Source organism: Lepisma saccharinum, chromosome 18, assembly GCF_977018435.1.
Source record: "Lepisma saccharinum chromosome 18, izLepSacc3.1, whole genome shotgun sequence".
In the NCBI taxonomy this organism is placed as follows: domain Eukaryota; kingdom Metazoa; phylum Arthropoda; class Insecta; order Zygentoma; family Lepismatidae; genus Lepisma; species Lepisma saccharinum.
In genome coordinates, this window is record NC_139246.1 from 18954603 (window position 1) to 18970202 (window position 15600).

A 15600-nucleotide genomic window follows, 5' to 3' on the forward strand; every position below is an offset into this window, starting at 1 on the left:
CTTGGGTTTAGATTTATAATGTCCAAATCGTGTTCGTGCCATTTTATTGCCATTTTCCTTGCTGTTTGTCCCACATAATCCTTTGAACATGAACAACTTATATTATATATCCCTGTGGTTTCCACATCTGGTAGAGAGTTTCTCATTTTGAATTCATTAAATGTCCATTCCAAACTTCTTGGTGATACAAAAACAATTTTGAAATTAAAACTTTGGAATTCACAAGACAGATTTTTCATCTTTGTCTGTATTTATCTTTTCCTTTAGTTTTCTTGAGACTTGATTTTTGATTTGGTTTATTCTGTTAGTGTGAAAGCCATTTTCTTTTGCTATATTAAAAAGCCTTTCTTCTTCATTTTTGATATCCTCATTATTAGAACATAGTCTTTGTGCTCTCAGGAAAAATTTAAAAATATGTTATCCATTGTTATACGCGAATGTTCTGAATTGGCATGGATGTATTTTTCCTCCCACTAACTTTTTCCAATGGACTGATGTTTGAATTGTTGAGTCAGTTGTCTTAATTTGCAGATCAAGAAAAGAAATTACATTGTTATTCATGGGTTCGCAAGTGAATTTTATGTGACGATGTGATTCATTTAACAATTTAAATACGTCCATGATGGTGTTCTCATTTTCAGCAATAATTAGCACATCATCTACATATCTGATGTAGAGTTTGATATCCGCACCTATCGCATTAACAATTGGAGATTCTATTCTGATGAAAGGAGCGTGTGTTCTCCTGAAACGTCACAAAGGAAAACTGTTTTCTTATGCTTGTAATAAACGTAAACTACAGAAAAATAAAAAAGGAAATTTGTAGCTAACAAATAATCAGTGGATTGTGCCTCTACAATATTATCACTTTCACTTCTTATTGCCTGCGCCAGTTTTTTTGAGGTTGGAAGTTCATTGCGAAGGTAAAACTCGTGTACTTTCTGGCGAATAAGTCGCTTGGAGAAATCATCCAACACGATTCTTAAACGATTTCCTTTAGCAAGGGGCCTCTTCTTGCCTGGTGTTTCCATATTACCCATTTTCAAAAAAACACTCTTCGCCACGTAAATGGAACGTTCACTGACACCTGTCAACACCAACGTCATGCTCATCACCTCACGTCCTGTCTTATCCAGATATTGTTGCCTTAAGGATGAATATACACTTAAAACAAACTGTTGACTTTGGAGAGCTTTTCCTCTTGCATGCTGCCTATAATAACATTCGGGCAAAACTGCACACTCAACAGGAGACCTCGATTCAGCCATTCTCGTTGCTGTGCAGCTCGATTAGCAATGAATCACGATAAATGTAGGGTAAAATTAGTACGGTCTGCAACACTGGTGTCAGATCGATTGGTGATTCCACGAATACTGCAACCGTCTTCAAGTCCACCTCGACTCGCTCTTGAGTTTAAGTGTTCAATCACCGCTACCGACAGCCTAGTAGGCGATCTGCGGTTCGAATTTCGTCTGCTCAGTGATTGCAACCGATCAGGTACATATCTGCTAATATATACAGGGTGGCTCAATAAGTCACTTAACACCCTCAGTACAAGGCCACTGCAGCGCGAAACATGGAAATGGTGATGACCAATCGTTATCAGGCCAAGGGGGAACCACACTGACGCCACCCACACGGTCGGCGGCCATCTTGATGTCCGCCATCTTGAATTCAACTTTAGAATTTTAAATGGGAAGGAGGTCGTGTGATATATCAAACTGGGCTAGAATTTCACGAGAAATGCAATGGTGAAGGTTTTTTTCTACGTATCTTTTACCAGTAAAAAGTTATGACTGAATTCTTGTACCAATTAGCTCCTTTTCGAGGTGTTAGAAAAATGCCTTAAAATTTGTTTAGCGCATCGGTAATGCATCGAGATCAAAGTGACGTCTAGGGAGAGAAGTTCGCATGCCATTGCACACGATTTTAATCGGATACATCCATGAAGAGCTGCGCATTATGAATGGTTGTCGCGAACAATTTACAGTGTGACGCTTTCATTGAATTAAAAGTCCTTCACAGTGACAAGGCTAATGTTTATGTTCAGAAGGAAGTTTATAAACAGAATATTCGATGCTTTTTATCTGATAACCCATTTTCGACAGATCAAAGCTGAATGGTTAGTGTTGGTAAGTTAATGGTGTGGCGTGCTGTGTGGAACACGATTGGTTAGTCAATTTTCCATCAACGGAACCTTAAACGCTTAGGGGTACTTGGATTTGTTAAATAAACAGTTTTTTTCATCCTTGCTTATGGAAGAAGGTACTTTTTACAGTTTTTTTCAATAGGGAAGAACACGAGAACACTTATGGGAACGTTATGAACCAGTTTTTGTCCAAAGTTAGTTATCAGATGGCAAGGGTCACATATTCTGTTTATGAACTTCCTTCTGAACATAAACATTAGCCTTGTCACTGTGAAGGACTTTTAATTCAATGGAAGCGTCACACTGTAAATTGTTCGCAACAACCATTCATAATCCACAGCTCTTCATGGATGTATCCGATTAAAATAATGTGCAATGGCATGCGAACGTCTCTCCCTAGACGTCACTTTGATCTCGATGCATTACCGAAGCGCTAAACAAATTTTAAGGCATTTTTCTAACACCTCGAAAAGGAGCAAATTGGTACTAGAATTCAGTCATAACTTTTTACTGGTTAAAGATACGTCGAAAAAACCTTCACCATTGCATTTCTCGTGAAATTCTAGCCCATTTTGATATGTCGCACGACCCTCTTCCCATTTAAAATTCTGAAGTTGAATTCAAGATGGCGGACATCAAGATGGCCGCCGACCGTGTGGGTGGCGTCAATGTGGTTCCCCCTTGGCCAGGCAATGATTGGTTACCGCCATTTTCACATTCCATGCCGCAATGGCCTTGTACTGAGGGTGTTAAGTGACTTATTGAGCCACCCTGTATATTATTTTGTCTACATATCATCTCCCATACTGCAACACACCGGCTTATTAGTCCTAATTACAGAGGAAAAAAATGGGTACATATGGAAATTGAAACTTTACGGTGAGAGTGAAATTAGTTTCCAAGACAATGTTTTGCTGTTCCCAAAAATTTTAAGTTATGTTGCATTAAATATCACTGGCCTACCCCTCCTAGAGTTGGGGGTGAACGCGAGTTCACCTGAGAAATCCCTAATTCAAACATCATTTCTGAGTTTAGCAAATGAAACATGAACGAAAATATACTGAAATTAGTCATTAGACGTTACAGAAATAATAGGGCTAATAGTACCTAGAACAAGGAAAAATTAATCGCATGAAGTTAAAAGTTTGCATGTTTGAACATAATTCTCTCTATTGCACTACCTTAAATGTAAAGTTTAAACATGTATGAGACAATTTCAATACCTTTGAAAAATGAAGGAAAAATAAAGACAAACCTGGAACTTCTATCTTATCAGGATCTTCATCATCATCAAAGTCACTGTCAGAGCTTACATCTTTAACTTCTGAATAGTTTACCTTCCTAGCAGCAGCCTAAAAAGTAACAAAAATTCACATATTACCACCAGGCAACTACATGGAAAGTGTCTTCTATTTAATACCCTATGTGCATTTTCCAGTTGTTTCAATGATGACTTGTCAAACAAGACTTCCTTAAAGTAGGAGTCAGAAGCCCCATCTAGTACACTGCACTTTTTGACACTCAGTGTAGTGAAGGTGTATTCGAGTGTGAGGGTGGTGCAACCAAATACACAGAAAGTGGTGTTCAAGTTCAGAAGATTCAACAAATGCCTGTCTGCTGCTGCAAACGTTTGATAACAGTTCTGTATATCGGAGTCACATTTCTTCATTTTTACAGAAGAAATTACTTACAGAAATGAGTTTCTCTAAGGTTTCCAACGTTCGTCGAGGTATTTTCGTTCATCGTGGAATCTTTTTGACCAGGAAATCATGTATTTGAAATATCTCACCGGCGCACAATTGCCATTGCATTCATTTGCTAACCGGATGCTGCGTATGTTTGATGACGTAACACCCTGTCAGTGTTTCCAATCCCTTTTGGAAATGGTTCGTGGGGCTATCCGTCAGCTACCCGTGCATAATGTACAATTTGCACACGTGACAAACACGATAGTAAGTATTTTTCGATGAAGAAAGTTGGAAACACTACAGTAGTCAAGTTTTGCCCGCCATATTGTGTGTTACAAAAACAAAAAAAGGAATAACAAAAATTACTCTCTATGTGAAAAATTGTGTTTGTTTTCATGTAAAAAGCATAATGACAACTTGAACTATGTTCGCAATACACAATTGGTAAGTATGAAGTATGCGAAACACAAAATATCAGATTTTAATGTGTCTCCGATATACAGAACTGTTACCAAACGTTTATTTGATTAGTTAGCAGTCACCACGTGACCATAGACCACACATACAGAGATCCAGAACGTAGTGCAAACACCAAACACACTACTTGACTTCAAATCAACAAACTAGATGGCTTGGTGTTGCACCGTGTAACCTACTAGATGCTTCAGTGCAGTGAACTAGACGGGCTAGAGTGGTGTGTACAAAGATCATTTTGACAAGAGAAAGAACATGCAATTTCACAACTAAGAGATAAACACTGAAAGCTTTCATGCACATTAAATTTTGGCCGTGACTACATTCACCCGGTGGAATTAGCTCAAAAGTTAACTTACCATCTGGTGAAAATAGTCAGTATGTTAAAGTTTATACATTGGAATCAAAACTATTATTGGCATGACTTGAGATGACCGGACCCCTCTCTGATTTTCTTTATATTTGACATACTCACTAAGTGAGGCCTCCTAATCACGAATCTGAAGTTAAAAATTTGTCGGTCACGTCTAGAAATTGCAAACCATTGGCACGTGGTTAGCTTAGGCAAACATAGTTAAAATTTGGTGTCGTGGTATCAGGATCTAGAAATTGGAAATAATTGCGAACCATTGACGCTAGCCCCACAACCCATTGGCACAAGGTTAGGTTAGGCAAACATAGTTAAAATTTGGTGTCGTGGTAGTATCAGGAATATATATATATATTTGGTTGTGAAACAAAAAATTCGCGAAAATATAGTTTCAATTCTGAAAACTAACGCCTTATTTTCGCAATTTCTAGACGTTTCCGACAAATTTTAACTTCAGATTCGTGATTAAGAGGCCTCAATTAGTGAGGATGTCAAATATGAAGAAAATCGGAGAGGGGTCCGGACATCTCAAGTCGTTCCCTATTATTGTTACAGAAAGTTAAATTTCAATATATAATGCAAAGTGGACCATGTAAACCATCTACTTGTGTCATTCACCAGTATGTTTTACCGTAGAGTTCTTAACTGGTTGAGAAATGCATCTTCACAGGTGCGTGTCACTGCATAAACATTAAAGGAAAAAAGCTTTGTATCACAAAGTAGTGTAAAATAGAATTTTTTTTCCCCAAATACCATCTACATTCAAAATTCTGCATGTAATATATTATTTTAAATCCACAACGTGAGACAGATCGTTTTGTAAACAAAAAGAATGGTAAGACGAACATCAGCTAATCGTCACATTTCGGCTGCTTTTATATTAATTTGTACTGTGGTAGAGACAATACCGATGATTCTAAAATATTTTTAAGTAAAACAATAATTAACCACCATACAGAAGTTTGCAAAAGACGGATATTACACAGAGAAACTCGCAAGATTCCACTGTACTTCACTCAAAAAAAAAGGGGTACTTTTTTTTTTAAATATACAACACAGGCATGACACATTATTACAAAATCAATTTTATAAACATCCTTCAGCTCTGGAATATAACTAAAAGCAAGTCTTTTCAGTTTCTTTAACAAAATGCCATTTTAATCTGTGAAAATTGCATACTGTAGACAATTTCCCTAGTCTGCCCTAGAACCAAGAAAAAATGAACAGGCTTCTCAGTTCACGTTCATATAATGTTAGTACGCTATACAGGACAAAATATTCATGCTAAAGATGGACTACGGGTATAGTTTAGGATATTACAGTAATAGGACAATTCTAACTTACAGCTCTTCGTGGGCGCGACATTGTTAAATTTCCTGACAATTCACGCTCTCTTGTCTTGACTTTTTCCTCCCGCCATCTTGGGTTCTATCCCATAATATTTGCCGCTAACCAACCAATTACGAGTGTGCGGATCACTGGCCAGGCAATGTTTGCAAACACAATGCGTTCTCCTACTCATGGAAATTAGAGGCGAGTTTACATCCGCATTTAAAGTTGCGGAATAGTGCTTCGTCTCTGTTTTACACTTTGCGAAGAATGATACAGATTTTTTGTTGACGTATATTTTTGTGTGCTAATGCTTGTATTATATTCTAACAGCATTACTATTAATATTTCTTTGCAGTAACATCAGTTTGTCATCATAACGTTACATGTAACGTTCCTCCCGACTTTTTTACAAAGGCAAATTCGGTGGTGGTTAGTGAGAGGAAGCTGAAGATCTCGTGAGTGACAGGTTTCTGTTAACGAACCATTCATGATACTCCATCCAAACGGACGTGAATAATTAAGCTGAGTGAAACATTATTGTTTCAAAGTTAGAAATATGGTTAGAGGTGAGTATGATTCATTCTACTTCATGCAATGTACATACAAATCTCCATGATTTTTTTAATGTATATACATGTACAATTTTATAACGTTCCAAGGTTAATGGCAGGGTTTGCAAACAAATCTGTAGGTACCTAATGGAAGAATATGCACGTTAATTATGCCGGTATAATAATGCAGGTATTTAGTACTAAACTCTCGCAGTTGTTAGACATAATTTTCGCGGTCTTTTGAAGTAGCATGTTATTCTTATCTTTTTCACTTCAAAGTAGTTTATTTCAGCCAGTTTTGATCGAAAGCTTATGAAGAATTCGATATTCCATAACTCGAAGTGCAGATAAATTTTATACTTCTGCTACGAATTTTACAGTCAGCAATAATGCATACTCTACACTTCCTAGTACTAGTCTACACATTTACTAGTCTCAACATTAACATGTATTTTTTGCCAATAATGCAATGCACAAATTCGGTTCTATTTTTAAGATCGTGAGTGTTATGAAATGTCTATTTGCACATGTTATTTAATTTTTATTTTTGTTGTATTTTATTTTCTTCCTAACTGTACATAAATATTGCCGTAGGAGCATACTTCTAATGTGCATGATAGTCATTTTATGGAGTCAATTGTACAGGCAGTCTACAAGAACTGCAACATAACTTTCGCCCTGAATTTCAGAATGGTAGGAGGCTGCATTTGTAAAAGAAAAATGCCTGTGCCATTCATCTGCAAAATGGTAATAAACAAATTTATATTCTCATATTTAGTTATTTCAGTACAGTGTGATCCATGAGTTTTACCGTTCAAATTATCCACCACCATGTTCATGCACTTTATTTGACCCAATAAGAACTTCAAGAATTAAAAGAAAACTCAAAACAAGCTGTTGCCAACTTCTGCACCAGCATGCATAAAAATCCATAGATTAAAAACATACAATGTAAGAGAAAAGTTAATCAAAATAATCATGGACAATTTGCACGGTAATACTCATGGATGCCACTGTACACCAGTGTGGAGAACAGGGTTGGCATTTTACCAGGGTTTATCCTTTTTTCAGATAAAACCAAAAAAAACTTGGGCAACACTGTTTTTTTTTCAGGTTGTGTTTAAAAATGAAATACAATTTTTTCCTGCTAGTAATGTATCGTAACATTCAATTTGTATTGCTTTATACGCTGGTAAGTGACTGCAGTTAGCAGTACAAAATATCTTCCTAACAGTCAGTGGCATAGGAATGTTTTTCATTTGGTGGGGGAGGGTGGAAAATTCTAATTTTGTTTTTAATTGAAATAATTAAATTCAGTAAAATATTTGACTTACTTAAAGTAACTTTAATTTCATGTTTTAGAATATATGGTTATTTTGAGAAAAACGGATAACAATTTCGAAACATGCAAAGCTTTAGACCTCGTTCTTGGTTAATTTGTAATATTATGGAATGCAAAATCAGAAGTTTGTAATAGTGTGATTTGAAGGGAGATGGGGAAAATTTCCCCACCCTCTGCCTTGAACCATCCCAAACTGTTGCTCACTGGATATGTAAACTGTATTATTAATTATATCATACTTGTCACTGGATATGTAAACTGTATTACTCCCTCTGTCCCATAATTATAGTCTGGTATGCCAAAATGGTAGTACAGAAGTGACAGACGAAGAGGCAGATGGAAAGCATAATTTGTACTGATCCTTGAGTAGTAAAGTTGTATGATTCATTCCCTTGTTCCATGTTCTTTTTCTGTATACACCAATGTCACAGTTTGAATATAGGGCAATTATTATGAGACAACAAACAAAGGTGTACCGGACAGTAATTCCAATTTATGTCAGTTAGTTTAGTACAGATAAGTATAAATAAAAATATTGTCAAGCAATTTATGGCGATGTGTACCATTACCATCTCTCTTTTAAGTGACATGTATTTGTTATTTTCTCAGACTTGTTTCTAGAACATGTTTGACAAGTACTTATTCTATCGAAAACTAAAAGCTGTGTGTGCCCTGTTGGACCATATTCCTTTAACCCATTCGCGTCATATGACGAGCTCAGCTCGCAAAGCTACACTGATTGATAGAAATGCACGTAGTTGAGTGTGTAGCTCATATATGTCACTTGTATTCGTTCTAAAACTAAGTCCACATATGTGATGTTTGAAATTCCCTCAGTATGGCTTCACCTGATGTGTTTGTGTGGAGTAAGTAAAGAGCACTTGTTTAGAGCTGTAGTGTTTTGTTGCATCATTTTAAAAACTGAGTCATGATGGTACCCATTCGGTTCGAGAGAGGTCCAAGTTTGAAAATATTTTACGACGCTCCAAAAGCATAATTCATTCAATTATTTTACTTATATTTAATGCAAACTTGGGCTAATCACGAAGAAGAGAATAAATGGTAATGGAAGAAAATCCAAAATGCATTGCCACCTCACTCAAAGACCTTGTGTCTCCAATTGGAATTGTATCCATAGCTACAGCTCAATGTGAAAATGGATTCAGTGCTATGAATCTAACCTTAACTGATCAGAGAAATTATTTAAAAATTGTGATACTTTAAACTTGCTTTACCTCCAGTGCATTGCTTTGATTTTGAAAAATTTGCAACCAAATTGATCAAATATAAGCACAACAGTACTCTTGACAAAGCATCCGGAGAAGAATCGAACCTACAGAACGTGTTTTCTATTCACCTGACTTATTTAATTTTCTTATAGTTTGATTTTAAAATTTAACTTACAATAATATTGATTATTGTCCATTCTATATCAAAATTAGATTTTAAAAAATGTCCAATTATAAGCATGCATACTTAATAATTAATACGAGGCGCATGTCAAAAGAAAGAACCGATAATTTGCGGGGTTGGCAACACTGATGAAGTTGAGCATGCGCAGTAGAGGCTCCTGATTGTATTAATCTAAACAGAGTAGGAATTACTAACAATCCCAGGAATGTTCTTGTTCAATTTAGTGATAAATTCATAATTGTTGATGTTGGGTCAGGAGCATGCCCTAGTATTCTGTGCTTGCAACAGAGATAGAATTGTCAGAGTGGGGTTGCCTACGCACAAGTAGCAGTACGGTGAAATGTTCACGGAGCATCTAGTGATGTATTTTGGCTGTTTGTTGCAGTGGTTCTCAACCTTTGTGAGACCACAGGCCAGTGAATTTATTTCTTCCAAGTCAATGTCTTGATCCCAACAATTTGACTCATAAATATATATCTGATCTTTAAAGTTTATATGAGAGTTAATATGCACCCTTAATTAATATATCAACTATAGTATAATCATAGTTCAATTATGTATAGACTTGCTATCAAATAAAAAATCCATTTAAGAAATCTGGACTGGACCTACAGTTTGAAATGAAATGTGAAGCATTCTGCCTCCACTGAGGGTTGAACCTTACACCCATTTCTTATTACAGGGCAACAGCATTACTTTATGACACTCCAGAGGCCCATTCATGATTATGAAAGGAACCTTCTACCGAAACAGCAGAATTTTTTCCGACAGTACTTGCAATTTGTTTTCTGTAATTTCAGGCTAAATTAAATATTAATCTCTGATGAAGTAACTAACAATCTTGTTAAGTATAGAGAACATTCAGACTGAAGCAAAACATTACAGTGGAGGTGTAACATTTGACAAGCGACATGGGGCTGGCCGGCCCTTCAGTCTATAAACAAGCATTCACCACACATTCAGAAACAAGACCAAGGCGACACGATGTGTGTCACTGAAGGAGCTTTCAGACTTAATCACACATGAAAGTGACACAGTGTCCTTCAGTATTAAGCAAAGCCAGTGGCGGAGCGTAACCTTTCCAACAGTGTAAACCTATCATGATGAAGGTTATTTCTCATTGTGCTTATTTTTGGGCTGACGTGGTTAGTGATTTGTCCACACATTTTTTCAGAATATTTCCCTGAAATTTTTTGACAAATTAAAAAATTTGGATAAATCCCTGGGATTGGTGTTTCCTTTGCTAGCTGTGTATCTCCTACATTTCAACTGATAATTAAGCCAGTCTTATTCCTATAACAATGAGTAACATAACAGTAAAAAATACACAAAGTTAGGTAAAATGAATAATAATAATAAAGAAACGAAAAAAGAAGAAAACAGAAAAGTGCTGAATATTTTTTACAACCGCATAACTAAGTATCAGCTTCGTACCATGAATCACAAAATCGGCACACTTTATTTTTCGTTTCGGTTACTATGCCTGCTGGAGAAGGAAGGGGTGTGCCTACCTACATCCACAAGTTTCTTCTTGGCAGCAAAATCCTTGCTGGACAACAGCGTCTTCAACAAGTTCTCCACACCCCCCCCCCCCCCCCGCACAATCACATTCATTTTATTCCATACTGCACTTCACTATCACCCCACAGCACAGGGACGACAGTCCGTTTTTCAATAGGTGGAATTTGCAAAAGCAATACCTCGAGACTTGAACAGACACACAACAAGAAGGGGGAAACAAAAAGAAACCAGATCCAAAATTCGGTCATTGCTTAAAGCAGTGATCTTTCGGACTGTGAAGGGAATATCCCTTTCTGATATAAATAAATTCCCTCTCTTGCCTTAAAATTCCCTATATTTAGTAAAAAAAAAAATACAATATGAAAGAAATGCTCGCTAATTGTAGGTACATATCCAGAAATTTCCATCAAAGGACATGTAAGTGCTTTCTTAAGTTAGTGTAAAAGCAAATCTAGCACCTAAAAGATGATAAACAGGCTTTTCGTACGTTGTTCGAAGAGTGTTTGAATCACGGACTATGTGATTAATAATATTTGACATGAGATTTGTAAAATTTCAATCTTCAGCTTTCAGTAACTCTTTTTTTCCACTTTTTATCTCAGTTTTTACCAGCCGAGTTCATACATAAACGGAAAACAGAGATCTTAATATTTCTGATGTTTATGCTCTCCTGCAAGCGGGAAACAGGAATTTAGCACATCAATGTGTATCTAGTTTTCCCGTATCCCGCTCATTTTCAGGTTTCTCCTTTTTCCCCTTCCTGTTAGATTTTTGCTTCAGAATTCCAAGATTTTTGCTTCAGAATTCCCTGTTCCTGGAAGAAAAAAAAACCTTCATGCACCACCGGCTCAAATTTCCTTTGCAGTCAACCTTTCATACTCGACAACGCTGGAGCCCCTCCTCTTGCAGAACCTGTCTCTCGCTGGCATGTATTCGGTGAAGTTAACCACAGCATAATAGTGCTAAATCTCGCACAAGTTTGAGAAGTCATTTGTAAGTTTGAGATATAAATAAAACAAGAGGGCCACTTTTCGTTGTGGTTGCATTTTCTCAAACTTTTCATGTGTATAACGTCGAACCCATGCCGTTGCTTGAACCATTCAAATTTATATTTTTTTTTATATATAAATTAATATTAATAATATGAAGATCCCTGAACAATTTAGTAGTATGTAGCATAATTTTGGAGTTTAAACGTCACCATGGATGTTCAGAAGGGGCAAGGCAAGGAGACACTTCCTGAAAAATGAATGTCAACCATTTTCACACATATAATTTCATTCACATCAAATTGTTAATTATTGTAAGGGCGTTGCAGAAAAATGTTAACTTCAAATTGAATTAGTATATTTTGAAATATAACTAGTTTACCCCAACCCCTGGAAAAATAATTTGCTTAATCCTCCCTGGTGGAAAGAAATACTGCGGACGTCCATGAATAACACTTTTTCTAAACATGAGGTTTGCAACGCTGCTGTAAGCCTCTGGCCGTAGGTTTACAAACTGGGTTTTGGCCCACTCTTCTCCCTATATTCCTTGCTCTTCTCCATCCAGATACGGTATGCGCTGGTAGGCTCTGCTCATTTGTGGTCAGAAATTTGTAAGGCAACATTCACACGGCTTACAACTTTTATCAAGAAGAAGGCGGGATTTGCCATGTGCAGCCTGGTGCTGAAGTGTTGCAATCTAACAAACAGGATCTCAAAGACTGGTATCGGGCCGAGTTGAACTTTTGGAAGTATTTAGTTTAGGAAAACTCTATTTGAGAAATCAAAAGAAAGGAAGGTCATCCTATAATCTTCTGAAACAGATTTATATCTGATCAATAATTATATTATATATATATAATCTACTACCTCTTTACAAATGCGTACCCCCATCCCCTACACGAACGTGGAGTTAGCGTGCAACGTGATTTCCTGAAACCAAATTTTATCCTAATCCATAGTTTCACATTCATTTTAAAGAATTTTCATCTCCTTAAAAATATTTCCAAGAGCACAATGAAGCGAACTAGTACCACAATGATACGTTTACAGTGGTTTGAATTATATTGCAAAGGAAGATAATGTTTGTAAACAATTTAATACTTTTGTGTTGAGCTATTAGAAACGGTTATTTTGACAGGAGCACCTTGCACCTGCCAAATTATTTTTGGGGGTACAGGATTTAGGGAGGGTACTATATAAGAGAAACTGGTACCTGAAAGAAGTTTGAAGGTATTTATTATAGAGGAACTGCATGGTCATCATCATCGCTCTCGTTTCTGTTTTCTGGCTAGTTTCCCAGGCGATTTGAATAATGGTTCACCTATTTCTGTGGTAGATACTTTACCCTCTTTTATAATACGCAACACAGTATCCACACATACACCACACGCTTTAGCCGTAAGTTCTCGACTATGAGAAAACATTGATTCAGCACGCATTTCTTCCGACGTCAATTCCGTGAAGTAAGAATACACTTTAAAACTAAAATGTCTGTCTTGTGAACGTAATATTTTACCCTTGGTGCCTGTACTATTGGTACTAGGTTTGGTACGCATATTAATTTGATTTGATTTGTTTTACTTTGCTTTTCTGTCACTTTTGGCTAATTGCGAAGATGGGAATGAGTGATATAATTAAACTGATGAATGGACATTCATAAACATCCATGTCCAGGCCGGGACTCGAACCCGGGACCCCTGGCGTTGTAGCGCGATATGATAACCAATGCACCATGGTGTCCGGCACGACATTATTTAATAACACTCACGGAACACACACTATTGCACAATTATCGAACATAAGGGCTGTATTGCACAGCGCGCTACGATGCCAGGGTTCTCGGGTTTGAATCCCGGCCCAGGTATAGGTGTTTGTAAGTGTCCCTTCATCAATTTTATCATATCATCACCCATCCTCATCTTCGCGATTAGCAAAAAGTTGCAGAAAAGCAAAGTAAAATAAATCAAATCAATCAATCAATCCTCTCTCAACTGTTCTTCGTAGCGTGCGAGTTACACCGCCCTTGTTATGAAAACGTTGAACTCAAACTGACTTAAATGACTCGCAATGTTCGTGAACACCCACGACAATCAAAGGTCATTGTCTATATTCAGCCGAATTTGACACCCATAGCTTTACCAAGACACAACAACTCAGCGGGGTCAACACGGGGCAACGAAAAGAACAGACTGAAGCAAAATGAAAGGGTTATTCTGTGCATGTGTGTTGAGACACACTGTTTCCTGTGCTTCTTCAAGAAACGATTACTCCGGCTGTAGGCGACGGAAATTCATGGGACTTGGACAGTCAGGTTCAAAATGTTTTTCCCCATCTTATGATGAACCTTAAAGTGGCGAGTTTCATGAAAACTTCTTGTGCGCAAGAAAAAAGTACTGAACGCGGCTTTTAACTTGCGCGCCGCAGTTTCCTAACTGTACAACGTTGCACTCCTGCCATTGGCTGGTGGTCAAGGACACGCTCTCAGTAGCTCCGCCCGATATCGCTTCTGAAAACGTGCATCGTATAATAACATTGTATTTTAACACAAGAAATACCTATGATGCCAGAGGTCATGGGTTTGAATTCCAGCCTGAGCATGAGTATTCTTTGTATGTCCCTTCATCATATCATCAATCATTCTCATCTTCGCGATTAGCTAGATGTGGCAGAAAATAGAAGTAAAATAAATCAATAAAAGCAGAGAAATGCACATATGTGTGTGTGTGTGTGTACTTGGATACATTATCGTTTATGAACATAAAACAATTTTTAGTAGTTGTTATGATGAACACAGTAACAACGAATCAACTTGAATAGTACCGAAGCCATTCTTCCCAGAAAAAAATGCAATAACTGTATTTTTTATACAGTGAGACTTTTAATTTTATCATTTAGGTTTGTGTCTTTCTTCTTCCTGCAAGATTCTCAAATTTAAGCATGTTAAAGTACAGGGTTATTACAAATGATCTTTCCGATTTCAATCTTGAATAACTCACATTTAATAACATTCAGATACATGAAAGTGGTATCAATGGAAAGGGTAACTCAAAAAGTTTTGTATTACATTTGGTTCAAAACATCACATCACATGTTCTCAATGTGCGCTCCCTGTGTGATGCGACACATCAAGCCTGTAGTCCAATTCCTGCCATACACGTAACATTGGACGATCCACTAATGCAATGGCCTCTGTGATGCAAACACAAAGATCCTGGATGGTAGGTGGTAAAGATGGCCGATACACTAGTTGTTTGACAAAACCCCAGAGGAAATAGTCACATTGTGCAAGGTCGGTGGAACGTGGAGGCCAACGCAAACGTTCACTATCGTCACGGCCAGCATGCCCAATCCATCTCTTTGATAGTCACCTATTCAGTTCATGTCTGATATATAAGTGGAAATGGGGTGGTGTCCAATCCTATTGGAAAATTAAAGTTTCGATATCCTGTTCCAGTTGTGGAAGCAGTCATGTCTGTAACATTTGTAGGTGCGAAATCCACGTGATTGTGTTCTCGTTGAAAAAGAAAGGGCCTTGCACCTTTTCATGGCTGATAGTGAAAAAAACATTCAGCTTGGGGGAGTCACTTACTTGCTTCACATAACCTGTAGGATTTTCCAGATCCCAGATCCTGACATTGTTTATGTACACTTTACCCTACGGGTGGAAGGTGGCTTCACTGAAATCATGATTCCGTGAAACCATCAGTTTCCATTTTGATTTGCATGTCCTCGCAGAAAGACAGTCTCTTGGCTTTGTCGTCCGGTTTCAGG

At 37.3% G+C, this 15600-nt stretch overlaps 2 protein-coding genes across 2 annotated transcripts in view; one reads left to right on the forward strand and one right to left on the reverse strand.

Moving 5' to 3' along the window:
- Positions 1-6105, reverse strand: part of sno (Protein strawberry notch) — a 97712-nt gene extending 91607 nt beyond the window's left edge. Inside the window, exons 1-2 of the mRNA XM_083140255.1 lie at positions 6026-6105; positions 3405-3501 (exon numbers count right to left, since the gene is read on the reverse strand). Coding sequence (XP_082996381.1) covers positions 3405-3501; positions 6026-6046 — 118 coding nt within the window. The 5' untranslated portion in view covers positions 6047-6105. The remainder of the gene's footprint in view (positions 1-3404; positions 3502-6025) is intronic.
- Positions 6106-6226: 121 nt separating this feature from the next.
- The window catches only part of Set8 (SET domain containing 8), a 41560-nt gene continuing 32186 nt past the window's right edge, over positions 6227-15600 (forward strand). Inside the window, exon 1 of the mRNA XM_083140256.1 lies at positions 6227-6579. Coding sequence (XP_082996382.1) covers positions 6570-6579 — 10 coding nt within the window. The 5' untranslated portion in view covers positions 6227-6569. The remainder of the gene's footprint in view (positions 6580-15600) is intronic.